At 52.2% G+C, this 16,058-nt stretch overlaps 4 protein-coding genes across 4 annotated transcripts; 1 reads left to right on the top strand and 3 right to left on the bottom strand.

Annotated features, from left to right (window-relative positions):
* Positions 1-183: 183 nt before the first annotated feature.
* Triagg1_4997 (uncharacterized protein) lies at positions 184-1,647 on the top strand (the record flags this gene model as incomplete). Its single annotated transcript, XM_062899461.1, has 3 exons — positions 184-658; positions 725-930; positions 1,009-1,647. 3 exons carry the CDS (start codon positions 184-186, stop codon positions 1,645-1,647), a joined length of 1,320 nt encoding a protein of 439 aa, XP_062756178.1.
* A 214-nt stretch (positions 1,648-1,861) lies between these two features.
* Positions 1,862-2,833, bottom strand: Triagg1_4998 (uncharacterized protein; the record flags this gene model as incomplete). The annotated part of the gene is made up of 2 exons (XM_062899462.1): positions 1,862-2,542; positions 2,600-2,833. The coding sequence occupies 2 exons, from the start codon at positions 2,831-2,833 to the stop codon at positions 1,862-1,864; spliced, it is 915 nt and encodes a 304-aa protein (XP_062756179.1).
* A 763-nt stretch (positions 2,834-3,596) lies between these two features.
* Triagg1_4999 (uncharacterized protein) lies at positions 3,597-5,294 on the bottom strand (the record flags this gene model as incomplete). Its single annotated transcript, XM_062899466.1, has 1 exon — positions 3,597-5,294. One exon carries the CDS (start codon positions 5,292-5,294, stop codon positions 3,597-3,599), a length of 1,698 nt encoding a protein of 565 aa, XP_062756180.1.
* A 1,442-nt stretch (positions 5,295-6,736) lies between these two features.
* On the bottom strand, positions 6,737-9,966 carry Triagg1_5000 (uncharacterized protein; the record flags this gene model as incomplete). Its single annotated transcript, XM_062899467.1, has 2 exons — positions 6,737-8,713; positions 8,797-9,966. The coding sequence occupies 2 exons, from the start codon at positions 9,964-9,966 to the stop codon at positions 6,737-6,739; spliced, it is 3,147 nt and encodes a 1,048-aa protein (XP_062756181.1).
* Between the last annotated feature and the right edge of the window lie 6,092 nt (positions 9,967-16,058).

The following is a 16,058-nucleotide window of genomic DNA, read 5'->3' on the forward strand; positions in this document are numbered from 1 at the left end:
TGGCCAGGCCAATCATCGCGGTGCTGAGCTCGGAGCTTCGATAACTCAGGTTGTAAACTCGGGAGGCCCGCAAGGCTGTGCTTTGCTTTTGCTTTTGCACCCAACGCAGCGCCCATTTGCATTTGCACCGCAGCTTTTCATCGTCGTTTTCCCTCTCTTCTCCTGGTTGATTGCCTATTTATTATGCGCCGACAGCCTCGCCCTCCCGTCTCCGGCGCGTCCTTTCCTTCATCGAGCACACCGGGCCGCAGAGCTATACTTTCAAGGCGCAGCCGCACTCGCAGTCGCACTCAACACCACGCCGTTGTAAATCATAGCCAAATCCGCGCTCGCACTCGCAACAGCAATTCCCGGCTGATAGCGGCCCAGCAACGCCCGTCGGCTTCGTCTTCGGCCCTTTTCCATTCTGCCTTGTCCTCTCTCATCGAGTCGACTGCCAAGGAAAGCAGAGACAACATCATCATGGCCACGAAAAGCTGCCCTGTGCCATGGGCCCGGATCAAACTCTGGATCGAGGCCCAGGAGAAGGCAGAGCAGCAAGGCAACAACCCGAATCCCCCAACAAAGCCACAACTGCAGGCGCTCTCCCATCTTGTGAGCTTCGTGGAGGGACCTGAGCCGGATGTCAGTGCCCACGACCACGTGAGCCTTCTCACTCGTGAGCATCTCCCCCAGCAGACAAGCCGTGGAATAAGAGTCGGTGGCTGATTTCGTATTGACGTAGAGCACATTCAATTTCATCACAAGAGGGACGCTTCTTCGCATCTCCCAACATTTGAAGATGTCGGGTTAGAAGTCCCCATCAATGGCAATTTCCATATGCGGTGGAGGACAACATGCTCTCTGCCCTCTGCTAGCCACATGATTTTCCCTTGCGAGGGCCATGGCGTATCTCAAGGCCAACAGCCACCGTTGTTCGCAACAAAGAAGGTTTGCCAATGCTCTCTTTGTTTAGATACCTGCCTTCTGAGAGTAGTACCGAGAGCTGACAATCACGCTTCTTCGCAGGCATCTAAACAATATGCTGCCATGCACGCATTGGCATACCTTCGGGCTATGAGACCACCGCTGCCAACTATAGTAGCATCTACAGCAGCACCAGCCCCGGCACCAAGTTCTAATCGAGTCTCTGGTGGCGTTTCCCTCAAAGCGGCCACTCCTCCCGTGTCGAAAAGCCCAAAGGCAAGTGACAGCTCACTGGCCATGCCTCCAGGAGACGCTGGCGGTGCGCCTCTAGTACAACCACCACCACCACCACCACCAAGTGCCGAGACAGCGGCCCAGGAGAAGCCTACAGATGATCTTCAAGGCGTATCAGCTATCGTAGACGGGGAGTTCTACACTGGCGAAGTGCCTTCCCTACTAAAGCAAGTTGCCGAGGACGCAAAACGCCTTAATTTTGGAGTTCCCAAATATGATATTGAAGAAGACCCAAACAAGCCAGGGAGTTTTAACGGAAAACCTGTCTTTGTAAATGGTGGTCGAATGCCTGATGATATAGGTCATGTCGAGGGAGCCATGTCAAAGAGCGTGGCCAGGCAGCAAATTGCCGAAAAATTGAACGACTATTTCACGGCGGAGCTGAAGCGCAGGGACGGCATCTTCAGGTCCTTTACTGCCACGCCTGTGGAGAATTCGTCGTCGTAGTCGCGTTGTTGGCGTTGCCATCGTATGAAAGTTGGCTATGAAAGTTGGCTATGAAAGTTGGCTGGAAGCCGGTGTTGGGTTAACATGACTCCTTTTGTATAGCACTCGCATTAAGCAATCGTTTTTAGGATACCATTGATGCTATTTCTTTTTCATTCTTTAATATTGTTTTTTTTTCTTCTCTTAAGCTGATTGCTTAGTCGTTCTTGTTTTCTCATTGCCGTCCTCGCCCTCGTCCTCCACCTCCTCTCTTGTTCCCCCCTCTCGGCCCCTTACCCGGCGGAACTTTTCCCTTGATCCCCTCAGGAAGGCCCGACAATCTCTCCCCATCCTCCCAAAGCACACCGACATCGATATTCCGCCCCGTAACCTTCTTGAAGTAGCACGTGCTTAAAACGCCTCCCTCTCCGCCCTCGGTCAGCAATACTCCATTGTCGCTCTTCCACCACTGAATGCCATCCTGCAGACTCTTTTCCACATCAATCTCAATCGCCAACTCCGCGTCCTTCCTCATGCCGCTCATGACACCCTCCTCTGGCGTTCCCGTTGAGCAGTGGATATGATTTCTTCCCATGACCTTTAGGCCTCCAGACTCTTCAATGGCAGGCCAAAACGCAAAGTAAGTTCCGTGAAGAACCCTCGACGGCACATTCCCGGCGTCGAGGGTGATGGGTTCGAGAAGGGCGGCGGATTCCATCTTGATGGAGTGGCCTTGGTTGGCGCGGATGAGGTAGTGAGATGGAGCCGTGCTGTCTTCTGAGGGAACGAGTTCGGCGGTGAGTGATGAGTTCAGTTTCATGGTAAAGCGCTGCTTTTCGTTTGAGGCAACGACTTGCTTGATTTCGGCAACGGTGACGTTGAGAGACCGGATGGGACCATAGTTGAGCTGTGGAAGCTGTAATTAGAAGCCATTTCAAGATTGAAAACGGTGGAAATCATAATGAAAACTCACCACCTCATCAAGAGCTGCAAAACCCTCCGCGTCAAGCTTGATGCCGGCATTCCCAGCCTGATGCCTCAACAGCTTCGACAGCGTCTTCGACACCAGCACTTCTCTGCTCTGGCCACCGCCGCCTCCGCCTCTGCCTCCTCGGCCGCCTCCCCTTGGCTTCCTTCCGCCTGCGAGCTTGTCCTCGATGACTATCTGAGCGGAGATGCTCGAGCCGTCTTCCTCGAGAGCGCTCATCCTCGCTGTGCTGTGGAAAAGGGCTCCTTTTGGCGTTGGTTTGTGAGATGTTGGTGTGAGAGGGCGGAGGCTCCTGCAGGCAGCAAAAGCTTGAATATGAGATTTTGCCGCTATCAGGCTAGGAAGCGACCCGGGATGTTGTTTGAGGTGAAAGCGACGGTGAGATGCAAAACCAAATCTGCCAGCGACCTCTGCAAATAAATATCCAGAACGGATGCTCATTCGTTTTTTTAAATGAATCAGGCAAATGTAGCAAGTTTCGGTGCGACATGACATGTTGAAGGGAAGTCCTAACAAAAATCGGCGTGACTCAGCAAGGCTCATCGCCACCTCCAGCTACTGCCTATGAATTGAATGGATTCAAACTGCCTTGCGGATTTCTCATCACCACAGCATAGCCTCACCATCGGTTGATGGCATGCACTTGTTAGCATAATCTTAGGTTTTCTATATTGTCGTGTCAAAGCATCGCACTGTTGATCATAAAGTCCGCCCCAGCAAAATAGCATTTCACATCCGACGTTGTATTCATAGGAAATACTTGCAAGTATCCAGTGTTTCATATTTCAAAAGCTACATTACATGGGTGGTGAGTGCTGGAGGCAACAAAATAAAAAAGGCTTCTCATCGCATTCTGTTCCGACATTCGAACCTCACACCCCCCATATTCATTAGAAGCTCTGGGCAACAGCACTTGGTCGTATAAATATGAGTGAGAAAAGCAAGCTCTATCCTCTTCTTCTCCCATCAAACAACACAAGCCCTAAAAGATGAGTGAATCGATATGCTCCTTGATAAAGTTGTAGCTGCCGTTCCTGAAATCATCCGCCAAATACCCATTCTGCGTCGCATTGTACCACAAAAGCTGCCCATCTTCCTTCCATCCCGGCCAAGTGACATTTACATCAAGCCCCTCGTTGGGATCCCCATTATACGCGAAGTTGATGTAATACGTCCGCCCGCTAATCGAGGGGAAGTGGCTGTTGTTGCGAGTAAAGAAGACGTCCGTATCTGACCCATGTTTCGTCCCGAGAAAGTCCTTCTTGTAGTTGTACGAAGCAAACGACGACCAAAGAGCCGTCTCTGGGGAGACTGCGGCAATGGTCTCCAGCGTCCAGCGTCGGACCAGGGTGAAGACGATGTCGCCCAGGATAGAGGCGATTCTCTTTTTGCCTGGGTAAGGGAACAAGCCTCCATAAGTACCTGTGCGATACGGGCTTCCGTCTTCAAGTCGTTCGCTGTAAGTCTCGACAAACGACTTGACCAGGCTCCGATCGGCATTGGGGAAGTAGAGACGGTCGAGGTAGTCGGTGATGATGTCTGTAGAGCCCATGTCCCCCTGGAAGAAGCTGAACAGAGTTCCCTCGTCTTCCTGCGTGCCGAAAATCATCGGTACCGCAGGGAACTTGCCTTGTCGCGCCAGGACATGAGGACTCGATGTCAAGACACTGCCATCTGGTCTAGGGAGATAGGAGAGGGCCAAGGACTCGTACGATAACAGGCCAGGAATCGAATTAGCCGCCGCCGTGAAATCCTCGTTGGACAGTCCCCTAAGACAACCCAAAGAATCGTCGCCTTCGCAATTGGCCTCTCTGACAACGTGCTCATACACCGCTTGGGCTTTGTCAGAATCCATAGGGTCGACAGGAGTGACGGACCCCGAATTCATGATTGCGGCGCGGAAGAGAGGATTGCCATTGTACGTGTTGTCGCCGTCGTAGAGAACCAGCTGGTCAAAGACGGAGATTGAGCCAGAAGACTGTCCCCAGATGGTAACCTTGGACGGATCGCCGCCAAAAGCAGCAATGTTGTCAGCTACCCATTCAAGGCCCTTGCGCTGATCGAGAAGACCAGCATTGGCGCTTCCATCACGCAAGATTTCAGCTCCTGGCATGAAGCCCCAGCCTCCAACGCGATAGTTGACAGCTGCAAAGATGAAGGGTTTTCCGAGGTCGATGCCGGTCTGAACAAACACGGTGGGATCATTGACTATCGCCGATGTGCCTCCAATCACAAAGCCTCCTCCGAATATGTAGAAGAGCACCGGCAGGTCATCGCCAGCTTCGGTGCCTGCAGGTCGATGGACAGTGACGGTCAAGCAGTCCTCGGATTCGTTCTCCGGAGGCACTGGGTTACCGAACGACTCCCTCTCGGCTTCTAGGGCAAGAAGTGTCGCCTGAGAGCTGGACGGGGCACTGAGGATGCGTCCTTGGGAGCACAGCTTGGCTTTCTTTGTGGCGTCAAAATCCCCAAGGTGAGTTGACAAAGATTGCGGTGGCTTGAATCGCAATTCACCAATCGGCGGATCGGCGAAAGGAATTCCGCTGAAAATGTCGACATCGTCAACTGAGCTGCCGATAATGGTGCCGGAGGGAATGGTGACATTGACTTGGCCTTGAGCAGCCACGGGGATTGGCAGCAAGCTCAAGGCCAAAGTCGTCCAAGTAATAGCTTTTTTCATTTTGGCTAGAGAAGAAAAAGAACAGAGACTGAGAAAACCTTGCGTGTATCTTGGTCTTAACAGCAGAACTATAGGCTCTATAGAGGTGGAAGTTTTTGACTACCTAGAGGACAAAAGGTCCATCTTATATAGCCAGAGCCATGCAAATCACTTACGCCGAATTCGAAGCCAGCAGCTCAGATTACGTCTTCATCAAAGCAGGCAATACTAAGATTCGTCTTGGCTTGTTGTCTCGGCCAAGCTCATCCCTGGCAATCACACATCATCTGACCGTATCTCAGCCGTTGATCAAGTATATGTAGTATGTACCTAGTATTAAGACTTGACTATCTCGGAGACTATCCATGAGACACGTAGGGATATCTATGACATGAAATGTCCCCTGATATTACTACGGCTATGAGACATGTCTCCAGGTGGCTGGCATCTCAGACATTATGAGATAATACCTGGCAGCAAGCACGAGTCTATCATGACTACATTGAGCCAGTCTTGGGTCCAACTCCATGCTGGGATGGCAATACCGACTGTTTCTTATTGGCACTTCAAGTCTATCCAGGGTGAGGTGGCACAGAAGGGCAGCACGGCACGTCAGTTTAATGGCCGCAGCAGCTATCCATCTATTCCAAGGTATCACAAAGTCCAAAAAGGAACCCAAAAACCACAAGATAATCATAATGGTTCGCAGTTAGATAAAAACGAATTCTTATTAAGAAATTTGCACACACATTGATGCTATATTTTGCTCGCTCCCGAAAAAAAAACCGAACCAAGGTAGGTAACCACACAAGACAAAAAGAGCCAAAAAAAAAAGAGGTATTGTAACTCTGCGCCCGCCCCCTTTTCCCAATAAGACTTCACGGCCTGCCTTTCAACCAATTCACTACTTTAGAATAAAAGTAAACACTGTTTAATAAAAAATCAACCAATCAATCAATCAAACTCCTCTCTTCGCCTGGGACAAAAATTGTGTGGTCGAGGCCACAGCACACCAAACCCCCCCGCAAGAAAAGAAACAAAAGCTTTTTGTATGCTCAAATAAAAAAACAAGACCAGGTAATACACATGTTTTGAATGGAAAAAAAGATCAGAATGGAAAACAAAGAGAAATTTGGCTCCGTGAAGGAAGTCGAGCAGGCCGTCCGTCGTTAGGTCGTCAAGCCAGTTGGTTCTAGAAGGAAATGGTGTGGCATGTATGCTGATTGCTGATTGGAACAATAAAGGAAATATGAGAGAGTGACAAGATATGAGAGAATGAGAGACACACGGTGAGACAGTAAGAGAGAGAGAGAGAGAGAGAGAGAGTGAGTGAACAAAAAATGACGGAAAACTAAAAATAAGTAAGAATAAAACGCTCGCAAATGAGTTTTGTTTAAAAAAAAAAAACAAAGATTATGTATGGTACAGATCATGAATCTAAACGTGTTTGTTGTCGTTTAAGGTCATCTCAAGCCATTTGTGGCTGTGGTCGAAGAGGCCGGGATAGCCATGCTGTCCCGATTTGCTCGACGGATTTGCAGGCTGCTAGTTCGATTCTGTAATGAATGATAGGTGGAGGTGCGGTCCGAGTCGTGCTGAACCGAGAGATGTCGTGAAAGCCGGTTTCCGGCAGGTCTCTCAGAGCTGCTCTCAACTCCGTCTGGTATCGACCTCTCTAGAAACTTTCTGGTCGAGGGCGTGCTAGAAGTAGTCGGAACGGTTAGGCGAGAAGGCTGCGTGTTCGAGGATATGAATCGTCGTCGGCTGAGGGCTGAGGGCGGTTGTGGTGTGTCGGCTTCCGGTAGGGGAGTCGGGGCTTCTGAGACACGCTCGGAAGCACGCTCGGAGACACGTAGGTATTCTTTCGTAGCCCCCCTAGATCCGCCGCTCACTTCGGTAATGGCTCGGGAGGGAGCCCGGAATCTGGATCCCTCGTCTTCTTCGCCGACGGTTCCTCGACGGTTACGGACAAGGAATGAAGTTCTTCGGCCGCCATCGTCAGATTCATCACCGGCCGCCCGTCGACGCAAAAGCGCAGAGGAGCGTCTACCATCCTCCGGTTCCTCTGTTACTGCTCTGCGAGCACGTGACACAATAAGTGACGCTCTACGAGCAATAGATTCGTTGGGAGTTGTCGGAGTGGAAGCTGAAATCCGGGGGCTAGTCACCAGACTGCCGTTCAAAATCATGTTCCTTCGCTCCTCAAACTTGGACATGGCTCTAGGGCTAGTGATGATTTGGGTGGCTTGCTCGGGCGGCGCGACGCTGGAGCGGCGAGAAACCGAATAAGTCTTGCTGTTCATCATGGTTGGGGTTCTAGGTGGCTCCAGGTGAGCATTGTGGTTCTGGTTCGGGCTGATCTGCGTCGTCACGACTTGCGGAATGATTGCTGGTGCAGGCCGAGGGGCGTTCCCCTCGCCAAGGGCGATGCAAAGCTCAGTTAGGCTGCGGCAGACGCTGTCCGTCCTGCGGCGGAGCTGACGATCTGTAACTGCAGGACCGCCGCCGCCGCCGCCGACTACGCTGGCAGAACCTGATATAGGACCAGGCTGGCCAGGCGTGCCCATCATGGACGACAACGCAAGGGCATCGTTCGCCGCGGTTTCAAGCGCGCGATACACTTCTGGGCTGAGGATCGTCTTGATCTTGGTGAGAGCCGAGTGCAGGTTCGAGTGTGCCTCTCGCTGTGACGACGTACTGCTACCGGCATCTGTCTGCTGCCCGGCTGCCGATTTCTTAGGGGATATCGACATGGTCGTAACGGTTGTCGTTGCTGTCGGCGGTCTCTCCTCCGATGCTTTGATCAACGCGGCTGCGGAGGTGGGCGGCAGCTTCCCTGTCAACTCCAGACGATGGATTCGCGATTTCAGCTCGTCCAGCTCGTCCCAGACAGTAGATGGCGCATTGGTAGATGTAGTCGATTCGGTTCCCTCAGCCAGATTGCCAGCTTCGGGGTCGTCGTCGTCGTCCTCCTCTTCTATCTCGAAAGAACGCGTAAGAGGTGATGGATTGTAAGCCTTGTTCTGAGCTTGAACCAGCACAGTAGCCTTGTGGGAGGATGAGCGCGCCGGGCTAGAGGCCGGGGCGTCAACCACTAACGACCGTCTTCGGCTATAGGAAGATTCCGCAGCCTGGTCCTGGAAGCCTGCATTTCGGGGAGTCATGAGCGAGGGTCGTAGACCTAAGCCATTCGATCTTGAAGAGGTGTCTTCGGTGGGACGAGAGGATGCGGCTTTGTCTCTGAGCAGCTGGCTGCGGTAGGCGCTGGTGGTCCGCGCGATCTCGCTCGTCAGCTCATCTTCATATCTAACTGAGCGGCTTCGGTTTTGATCCTGCTGGTCAGAGAGCCTGCGGTTTACTGATGGAGGGGACATGGGGTAATAAGAAGAGACGTTTTGAGAAAGCGGGCGGCGCTGCGTAGTGCGATTGACCTGATACTGCTAATAGTAACGAATTAGATCCCCAAGGTATTCAAGACGAGATTTTCTATTCATATGTCTCCCCTTCCTCTGCCATTACTTACCGAAGTAGTTTTGCTGTCATTGACACTATCGGCTCTTGCATTGCGCGCTGCCTCTTCAGAGGCAATCTTTAAGAAAACGTCACCCGTGTCATCGCCGTTGGTGCCGTGCCTGGGAGGGCTCCTCTGATCAAAAAAGTCGCCATCGAGAGCGCGGAGAGTGTGGTCGTCGGTTGAATCGATGTAACGATCTTCCACGTCGTAGGAGCGAGAGTTGTAGTTCATATCGTCGTCTACCGAGCTCTTGCGAGAGCCCGAAGATCGGAAAGCTCGAATGGGCGGAACGCGAACAGCAGTTGAAGCTGTAGGCTGGCCGGCAGTGGCGCCGTTTACCGGCGGCTTATAAGAGACAGGTGGGCGTTGCAGCGACTGGTCCTGGTTTTCATCTGAAGGGCCCGACGAGGACGGCGGTTTGTAGGATGGCAGATCCGGCAGAGTCCGAGCCCGTACCTTGATGCCTGGCTTTGGCTCCGGGACAACTCGAGAGGTGGGAGAGACTGCTTCTTCGATGGCGGGATGGCGAGCGCTGAGTGACGTTCGCGGGCCGTCGGGCGTCACTCTGCCGTTGGCGTTTGAGCTGCGGGATGCCGGTAAACGGCGAGCGCTCTGCTTCACAGAAGAAGAGCGCGCGACACTCGAGGCCTTTGTCGACTGTGAAGCTTCTTCGGCGAGGCCGTCGGGAAACGACACGGGGCGCCTGACTCTCCGTTCCTGCTCGACGATTGAGGGCTTAATCTGGTACGAGGCTCGAGGGCGCAGGTTCGGGCGCGGCGGCGACACGAGCGTTTCCACAGTCTTGAGGGACGCGGGCAGCGACTGGCGATTGCGCGCAGAAGCGGAAGGCGTCAGAACCTTTGTCGCGGCGGCGGATCGCGTCTTGGAGTCTCGTCGGTCGAGCTGCGAATCGATCGAGCCAACAGGGGCTGTGAGGCGTCGGGGGGACAGCGGGAGCGGCTGCTTGGCGGCCTGGGGAGTCGCGGCAGCGGGAGCGTTCTTGATGTCAGCAAAGCGAAAGGACGGCAGCTTGGAGGAATTGTGGCTCTGGCGATGCGAGTGCAGGTTCGACGAGGGGCCGGTGATGGAGGCGGGAGGCGCTGCGAGTGTTTTGCCTGGGAGGCTGGCGGCTGTGGAACTGGCGTAACGAGCCGCTGTGAAGCTAGCAGTCTCCGTCATATTGGCTACGGCACAGGTACTGGGCAGCACAGCGATGGGTGGTACTAGCAGCGTGTACTCGTACTGTACATGGACCGCCGGGCACCGCGTCGCTCATCAGCCACAGCGAAGGGGCAATAAGCAAATGATGGGAAAAAAAGGAAAGAAAAAAAAGAAACGACGAGGGGGGAAAAGATGGCCCGTATTCAGAGCAGGGTTGCCTGCGCTGGGCGAACGTCGGGTTCCAAGGCGTCGAGCGGCGCGATCTGATCTCAGGTAATATCTGATCTGGGCTTCAGGTGTCTCGAATCCCTTGGGTTGGAGATTTGGGCGCTTCTTGCGGGAGCCTTCGGGCGGCCACGGTGCCTACGGCCGACGGTCGAGTGTGTGTCTGGTGCTCGTAGACTTGGAAATAGGCGCCCCTTGCTTTCATAGCATGGCAGCTTTGCAGGGGTCCGTCTCAATCGCGAGACAGGAAAAAAAAAGAAGCGAGCTGAGCAGGCGCCCAAGCCGCGGAGCAGAGCGCAAAAAGCGGCCGTCCCAAGGTATAAAAAATGTCCGGAAACAAAACAGCGCAAAGCCGGTGTCAACGAGTAGTATTATACGGTGAACGGAAGGACGGAACCACACAGGAGCGCGCGAGCAAAAGCTTCTGGGCGTGTGGAAATAGAGAATGGAAGAGATGGAATCACGGTGAGCGTTCTGAAGGGAGGGGAACGCGAGGGGGGCTCCGTAGCAGCCCTGGAACTTCAACGGCAGGAAACCCAGCATGCAGCATGAAATAGGCTAGGCAAGCAAGCATTGATTCCCCCTGGCAGAAAGAGACTGAGGTGGACATTGAAGGACTGGAAATGGGCTGCCATGGGGGGGATGCGTGGCATGGCCTGTGATGTGGGTTTGGCACGTAGAAAATACGCGCGATATGATGCTGGGCCACTAATAACCACTCACTATTACCGCAGTATACCGGTACAAGCATCATGATAAGACGTTGAGCGCGACGCAACGCAACGGAACGGCAGCATGAGCATCATACCGTAATGTACAGCTACTACTTGTACTAGTGCCTTAGTACTTTTACTTGGTGCTACATGCAACTACACGTACATGTGTTGGAAGTGCACAAGCACATCGCAACCTTGCAGTATCTAATGCATGTCAAAGACAGCTGGGTGATTCGATTCGGCTGCTGCTTTGGGGGTCGTGGGGCATTTGCTGTGCTGGCCTGGCCACTGCATGCATCAAGTATTGCGTCCCAACCTCTTAAATAACGGCACATGCACGAGGATGGAGACGGAAGCAGCAAATCTGGTTCCACGGTGGGTGATCATGGGAACATGCCATGATGTGAGATTCGACTCGTGCTTCTCCTTCGCCCTCCCCGTCTGGCCGATTCCCACCCTTCGACGTCAAGGCGGGCAGGCAGCATTAAGAGCTTGCGTCCGGGACGACGGGCGGTTCGCGAATCAATCGAGCTCCGGGATAATATGGGATTGGATGGAGACTGTAGTTCCAGCCGTTAGTGCCCTCTTTGTTCTTGATGATGCTGGGACAGTTGACAGGGTGCCTTCTGGTACCCAATCTTAACTCTCGGGAGTGCTGGAGGCGTTATTATGGAGTCCGAGTACCTGACATACATCTGCGCCACCAACAGTACCTCATTGATTGAAGAGAAGATACATAGGTATCCAGGCTCGCTTATATGATCAGGTTAATTTAGTTTAGTATTGAGATGAGATGTTGAGGCTTTATATTGATCCAGCGGGTATCCAAGTATGCGAGAGTCCGACTGTGCCCAGGCTCTCGGCTACATGCACCTCAATTCTCTCCCAAAGCAGCTCCATTCTGTAGTATCCCTTGTCTACAGCCCTACCGACACAGCTTCCTTTCCCTCCTCCTCCTCTTCTTCTTCTTCTTCTTCTTTTCCATTCTTTTCCATTCTTTTCCATTCTCCATACCCGTGTCTATACAAGTACATCACAAACATGAACAATAACATGCCTGTGCGCCTGGGGTCCATCATTTATTGCAGTGGATCGTCCCCGTGCGAGGAAACGGCGCTAGTCTGCCTCGGGCATTTTGAAATCTCAAAGTATCCCAAGTCACTTAACGAAGCTCCATTGCAGTGACAGCCTCGCCTTGCCGGCAATGTCAAAAGCGGATGTGCGGCCATGGCCCTCTCTCTCAACTCGGCAGATTGCAATTTTGATGGGTTTCAGCTCGGCCTACGGAGTACGGAGTAGGTATAGAGAGTACCTCATACGAAGTACCGGCCGTGAGGGCCCTGGTGTGGGACCCCTGGACTCCGCGCCATATCAAACAAACTGCCTTGGCTATAGGGGTTCATATCAGCCAACGTTTGGGTATCAGGCCTTGCGAGGGTCTCTCAGTTGAACTAAGCCTCTTCTTGTAGGCTTTCAATTTACGCAACACGGAGTATTGGACACTTTTGCGGACGATAAATGTCCTGTTGATTGCAAAGCGCCAAACGAATCTCCGTGTTAGATTGGGTGATGAAATTGTCGAATTTGAAAAGGGTCCGGGACGTTTGCTTAGCTCGTCTGTTGTTCATCGCGCACCGGGGAAAAAAAAGAAAGAAAAAGCAAACAAAATCCTCCCCAGGTTACAGCGCAGAATTGCTTTTTCCTCGATGTCAATCTGGACCGATCCGATCGCCTGTGCGCTCTTTACCTTATCTGTAACACGTACGGAGTAATACTTTCCAACCAGGGATGATGGAAATGTCATCTGGAGAATCCTCTCGTTGGCTTGCTTCCAACAGGACTGGCCTTTGAAGTGGAGCAATGGTTCGTGATGTTTGCTTCTGCTTCATCTTATGAGGCAGCTCGTCCATGTTGGGAGCTTCCGGCCCGGTGGGCAATTCTCAATTTGCGCTTGGTATAAGCCACTCAAGCCATCTTCTTGACTACGCCATCCAATGGCATTACACTATGATACGATGCGTACAGCTAGGAGCTTTTAGCCATCTCAGGTTGTTTTCAGGGGCAAGCTTCTTATCAAACGTCAAATATGTCGGGGCCCCTTGCGGGGACTTTTAACCGAACGCACATGGCGTCACGCCCGTTTGATTGTCGACCGGTATGAGGAAAAATCATGATTTATTCACTCTTTCCGACTCGGCAGAATCTCCGACATGCATTGCTACTAGACGACGGCCCATAATGTAGAATGAAAGCTTTGCGTTACCTCTTCAAGTCATGTTTCATGCCTCTACATGCTAGTAAGCGATGTATGCTTGACAATGTTTTAGCGTCTCGTGCGATATTATGGACGGAGATCAACGCGTTATGCACGCCTCCAGCTGTCAGCTAAACCCACAGAAAAAAATTCTTCTACTCTCTCATGTCTTATCGACACTGCCTTTACCCTAGATCTCGGTATTTGGTAGACAATTCGTCGGGATGCGTAGCATGTGGGCAAAGTGGCACCAGGACGAAACCCCATATCAACTGCTTCATCTGAGTATCAGATTTATCGGGTCTGGCCCACTATCAAAAGGAACCACAATCTGCAACTAATTTTTTTTCTTTTTCTTTTTCTTTTCGCTTCGTTTTCTGGAGAGCAAGATGGGGTTTTCGCTTAGCTACCTGCTAGGCGGTGTTTAGCTGCCCATCCATCTGTCAAAATTATGTGTCTTTCACCTGATCGGCATGAGCCTGAAGCTCGGGATGCTTCAGATTTGATGCTCGTCAACTACATACCTAGACCACAGCTAGGTTAGTAACAACGATTCCGATGACCACGTCGTCCTAGTCTTGGATGATTTTTCACTTTTCAAGACAAGATACAGAAGTCGAGCGGGACGGGCGTTGTTTCGCATGCTCGCCTGGGGAACACGTTTCACCCCCTTGATTTTGGGTAATTTATGAGCTCCTAGCTCGGTAGCTTATTTGCACCCTGGAAATGGCTACACTCTATAACCAAATACGTCTCAGGACCCCCTTTCTTCCACGTTGTTTAAGATAGATTCACATCGGAAATGATGGCAGAGACGATGTTACCTGTCCCGGCAGAGCCTCGATTCTGGCATGATGCATCAGTGTGTATTAGCAATGGCACCGTAGAGGCAAGTTTCCAGACATAACCTTAATCTGCACGCCGTGTTACAACTAGCAACATGCTAATTTGGTGTGCAGAGATCGGCGGAGTGAAATTGTGATGAGCTCTTTGTATGCACCAGCCCTCTATTGGCCCTACACCACCGTCTCTGCTTACACGCAAATAAGTACTCGTAGCATCATGAGTAACGGGCGTTCGAAACGTTGTTTGTTTTTTTGGGTTAGACCGCCGCCGACGTCTGCTTCCGGTCGTGGAATGCTGGATGACCCGAGTGACTAACTCTTACACGACCGGAGCTACAAGTACATTCTCAACATTGAAATGAGATCCTTGCAGCATAGGTACTTCTCCACAGCTTGCTGATGCCATGAGATACCCTGGCAGCTGTACCGTACTGTGCGTGTAGGACTTGTAGCACAGCCATGGCGACACGAAAAGCTTCCATCCAATACTGCCCACGGTCTCTGGCTGTTTTGACTCCGTACGAGTATGTAAACGTGTTCACAAATTCCCGGTCATGTGAGATCCAGTAATTTAAGCCCAATAGCTCCCGACTCACACAAACTGACGCAGCTCGCGACGTATGCTGAAGACCATTTTATACGTCTATTTATAGGTGATGTGTCTTAGTCCCGTCAGCGCGGCTGCTAGTCTTGCAACGGCCTCGTTTGGATGCTGAGTGAGAAAGCAGAGAGGACCAAAAAGAGAGAGAGAATGGATATATAAAAGAGATGTTGTGCCAATCATGATGATGCGGAATGACCAGTGCTACGGAGCACGGAGTAATACAGGTACTAGTTCCAAGCCTGCAGCCGCAAACGCATCCGAATATGTATCGGCGCCTTAAGCAATTGGGGACAGTATGTGTACGGAGCAAGGTAGTCAAGGAATTAGTATAAAAAAAGAAGACGGCCATCTTCCCGGCTGCCAGGATGAGTGAGATATATGCATACTGTACTGATGTACTCCGTACGAACCTGGTGCTTGAACAGGCTCGTATGCACGTTAATCTGGGCAGACGTGCAGCAAAAACTGTGCTTATCACGACCAGACCAGATGCAGGCCCCCCCAACCAGCTCCGGACAGTAAGAGTTTCGAAGCTTTGTTCACGTCGACCAGATGAGGTCATCATCCGTACGAGACGGAGGCCAGATATGACATGATGTTCTTGCCACCTCAGCTACCATGGTTGCACTTGCTGAAACTATTGGCGCTCCGTGCCCGCAGTCGTTTGCCATACGGAGTCACTGGCTCCGTTCTCCGGGAACCAGCGTCGCGGTACCGTACCTGGGGGGTAAGTGCGGCCATCAGCGGAGGATGAACGCGGAGCTGAGGGCCCGGACGCCCGAATCAATAAGCCAACAGAACAAAGGGAAAAAAAGAAGAGAAAAATAGAAGCAAAGCAAGAATCACCGCACGAAATAAATAGAGAAGCCAGTAATACGATGCGGACAGTGCAGCTCGAAGCGCGCAAGAGCCCCCGGCCTTGTGAAAAATTTCTGGCCTGCTGCGGACGGACACGACGGGCCCCACCGAGGGCTAAATTTAAGAAGTCGCTCTGCACGACAATTTGGGCGCGGGCCCGTGATTGGCCGGCCGTTGGCGCCTGGCGGGCTGGGCAGGGCTATATTTAGCCTAGGCGCTGTTTCGCACGCATCCCTGCTCTCCGCTCAACCACTCGAAACGAGGAGGTGGGGGGGAACCTTCCCTGCTGCGGTGCTTTTTACGCCTCCAGCTGCAGGCCAATCGACCCCTACAAGGTAAAGTACGCGGACTTGGGGACAGCTTCTGCCTGCGTGGTTGGTTGGACGAGCGGTGCCGTGCAGCAGCAAGTTTTTTTTTTTTTTTTTTTTTTCCTGCTTCAAGGCTCTTTGTTGTTCCATGGATGAATGAACGAATGAATTGCTGCTCGGGCGGCTGCGTGGGGAGAGGCGGGATGGGGGATGGAGATGCGGGTTGCGCAGATGAGGTACAGTAGAGTACAGGACCCGACATGCATCGGTACCTAGCGTGTATCTACTTTTAGCACTCGC

This window comes from Trichoderma aggressivum (genome assembly GCF_033847375.1).
Source record: "Trichoderma aggressivum f. europaeum strain CBS 100526 chromosome Unknown scaffold_016, whole genome shotgun sequence".
Classification (NCBI taxonomy): domain Eukaryota; kingdom Fungi; phylum Ascomycota; class Sordariomycetes; order Hypocreales; family Hypocreaceae; genus Trichoderma; species Trichoderma aggressivum.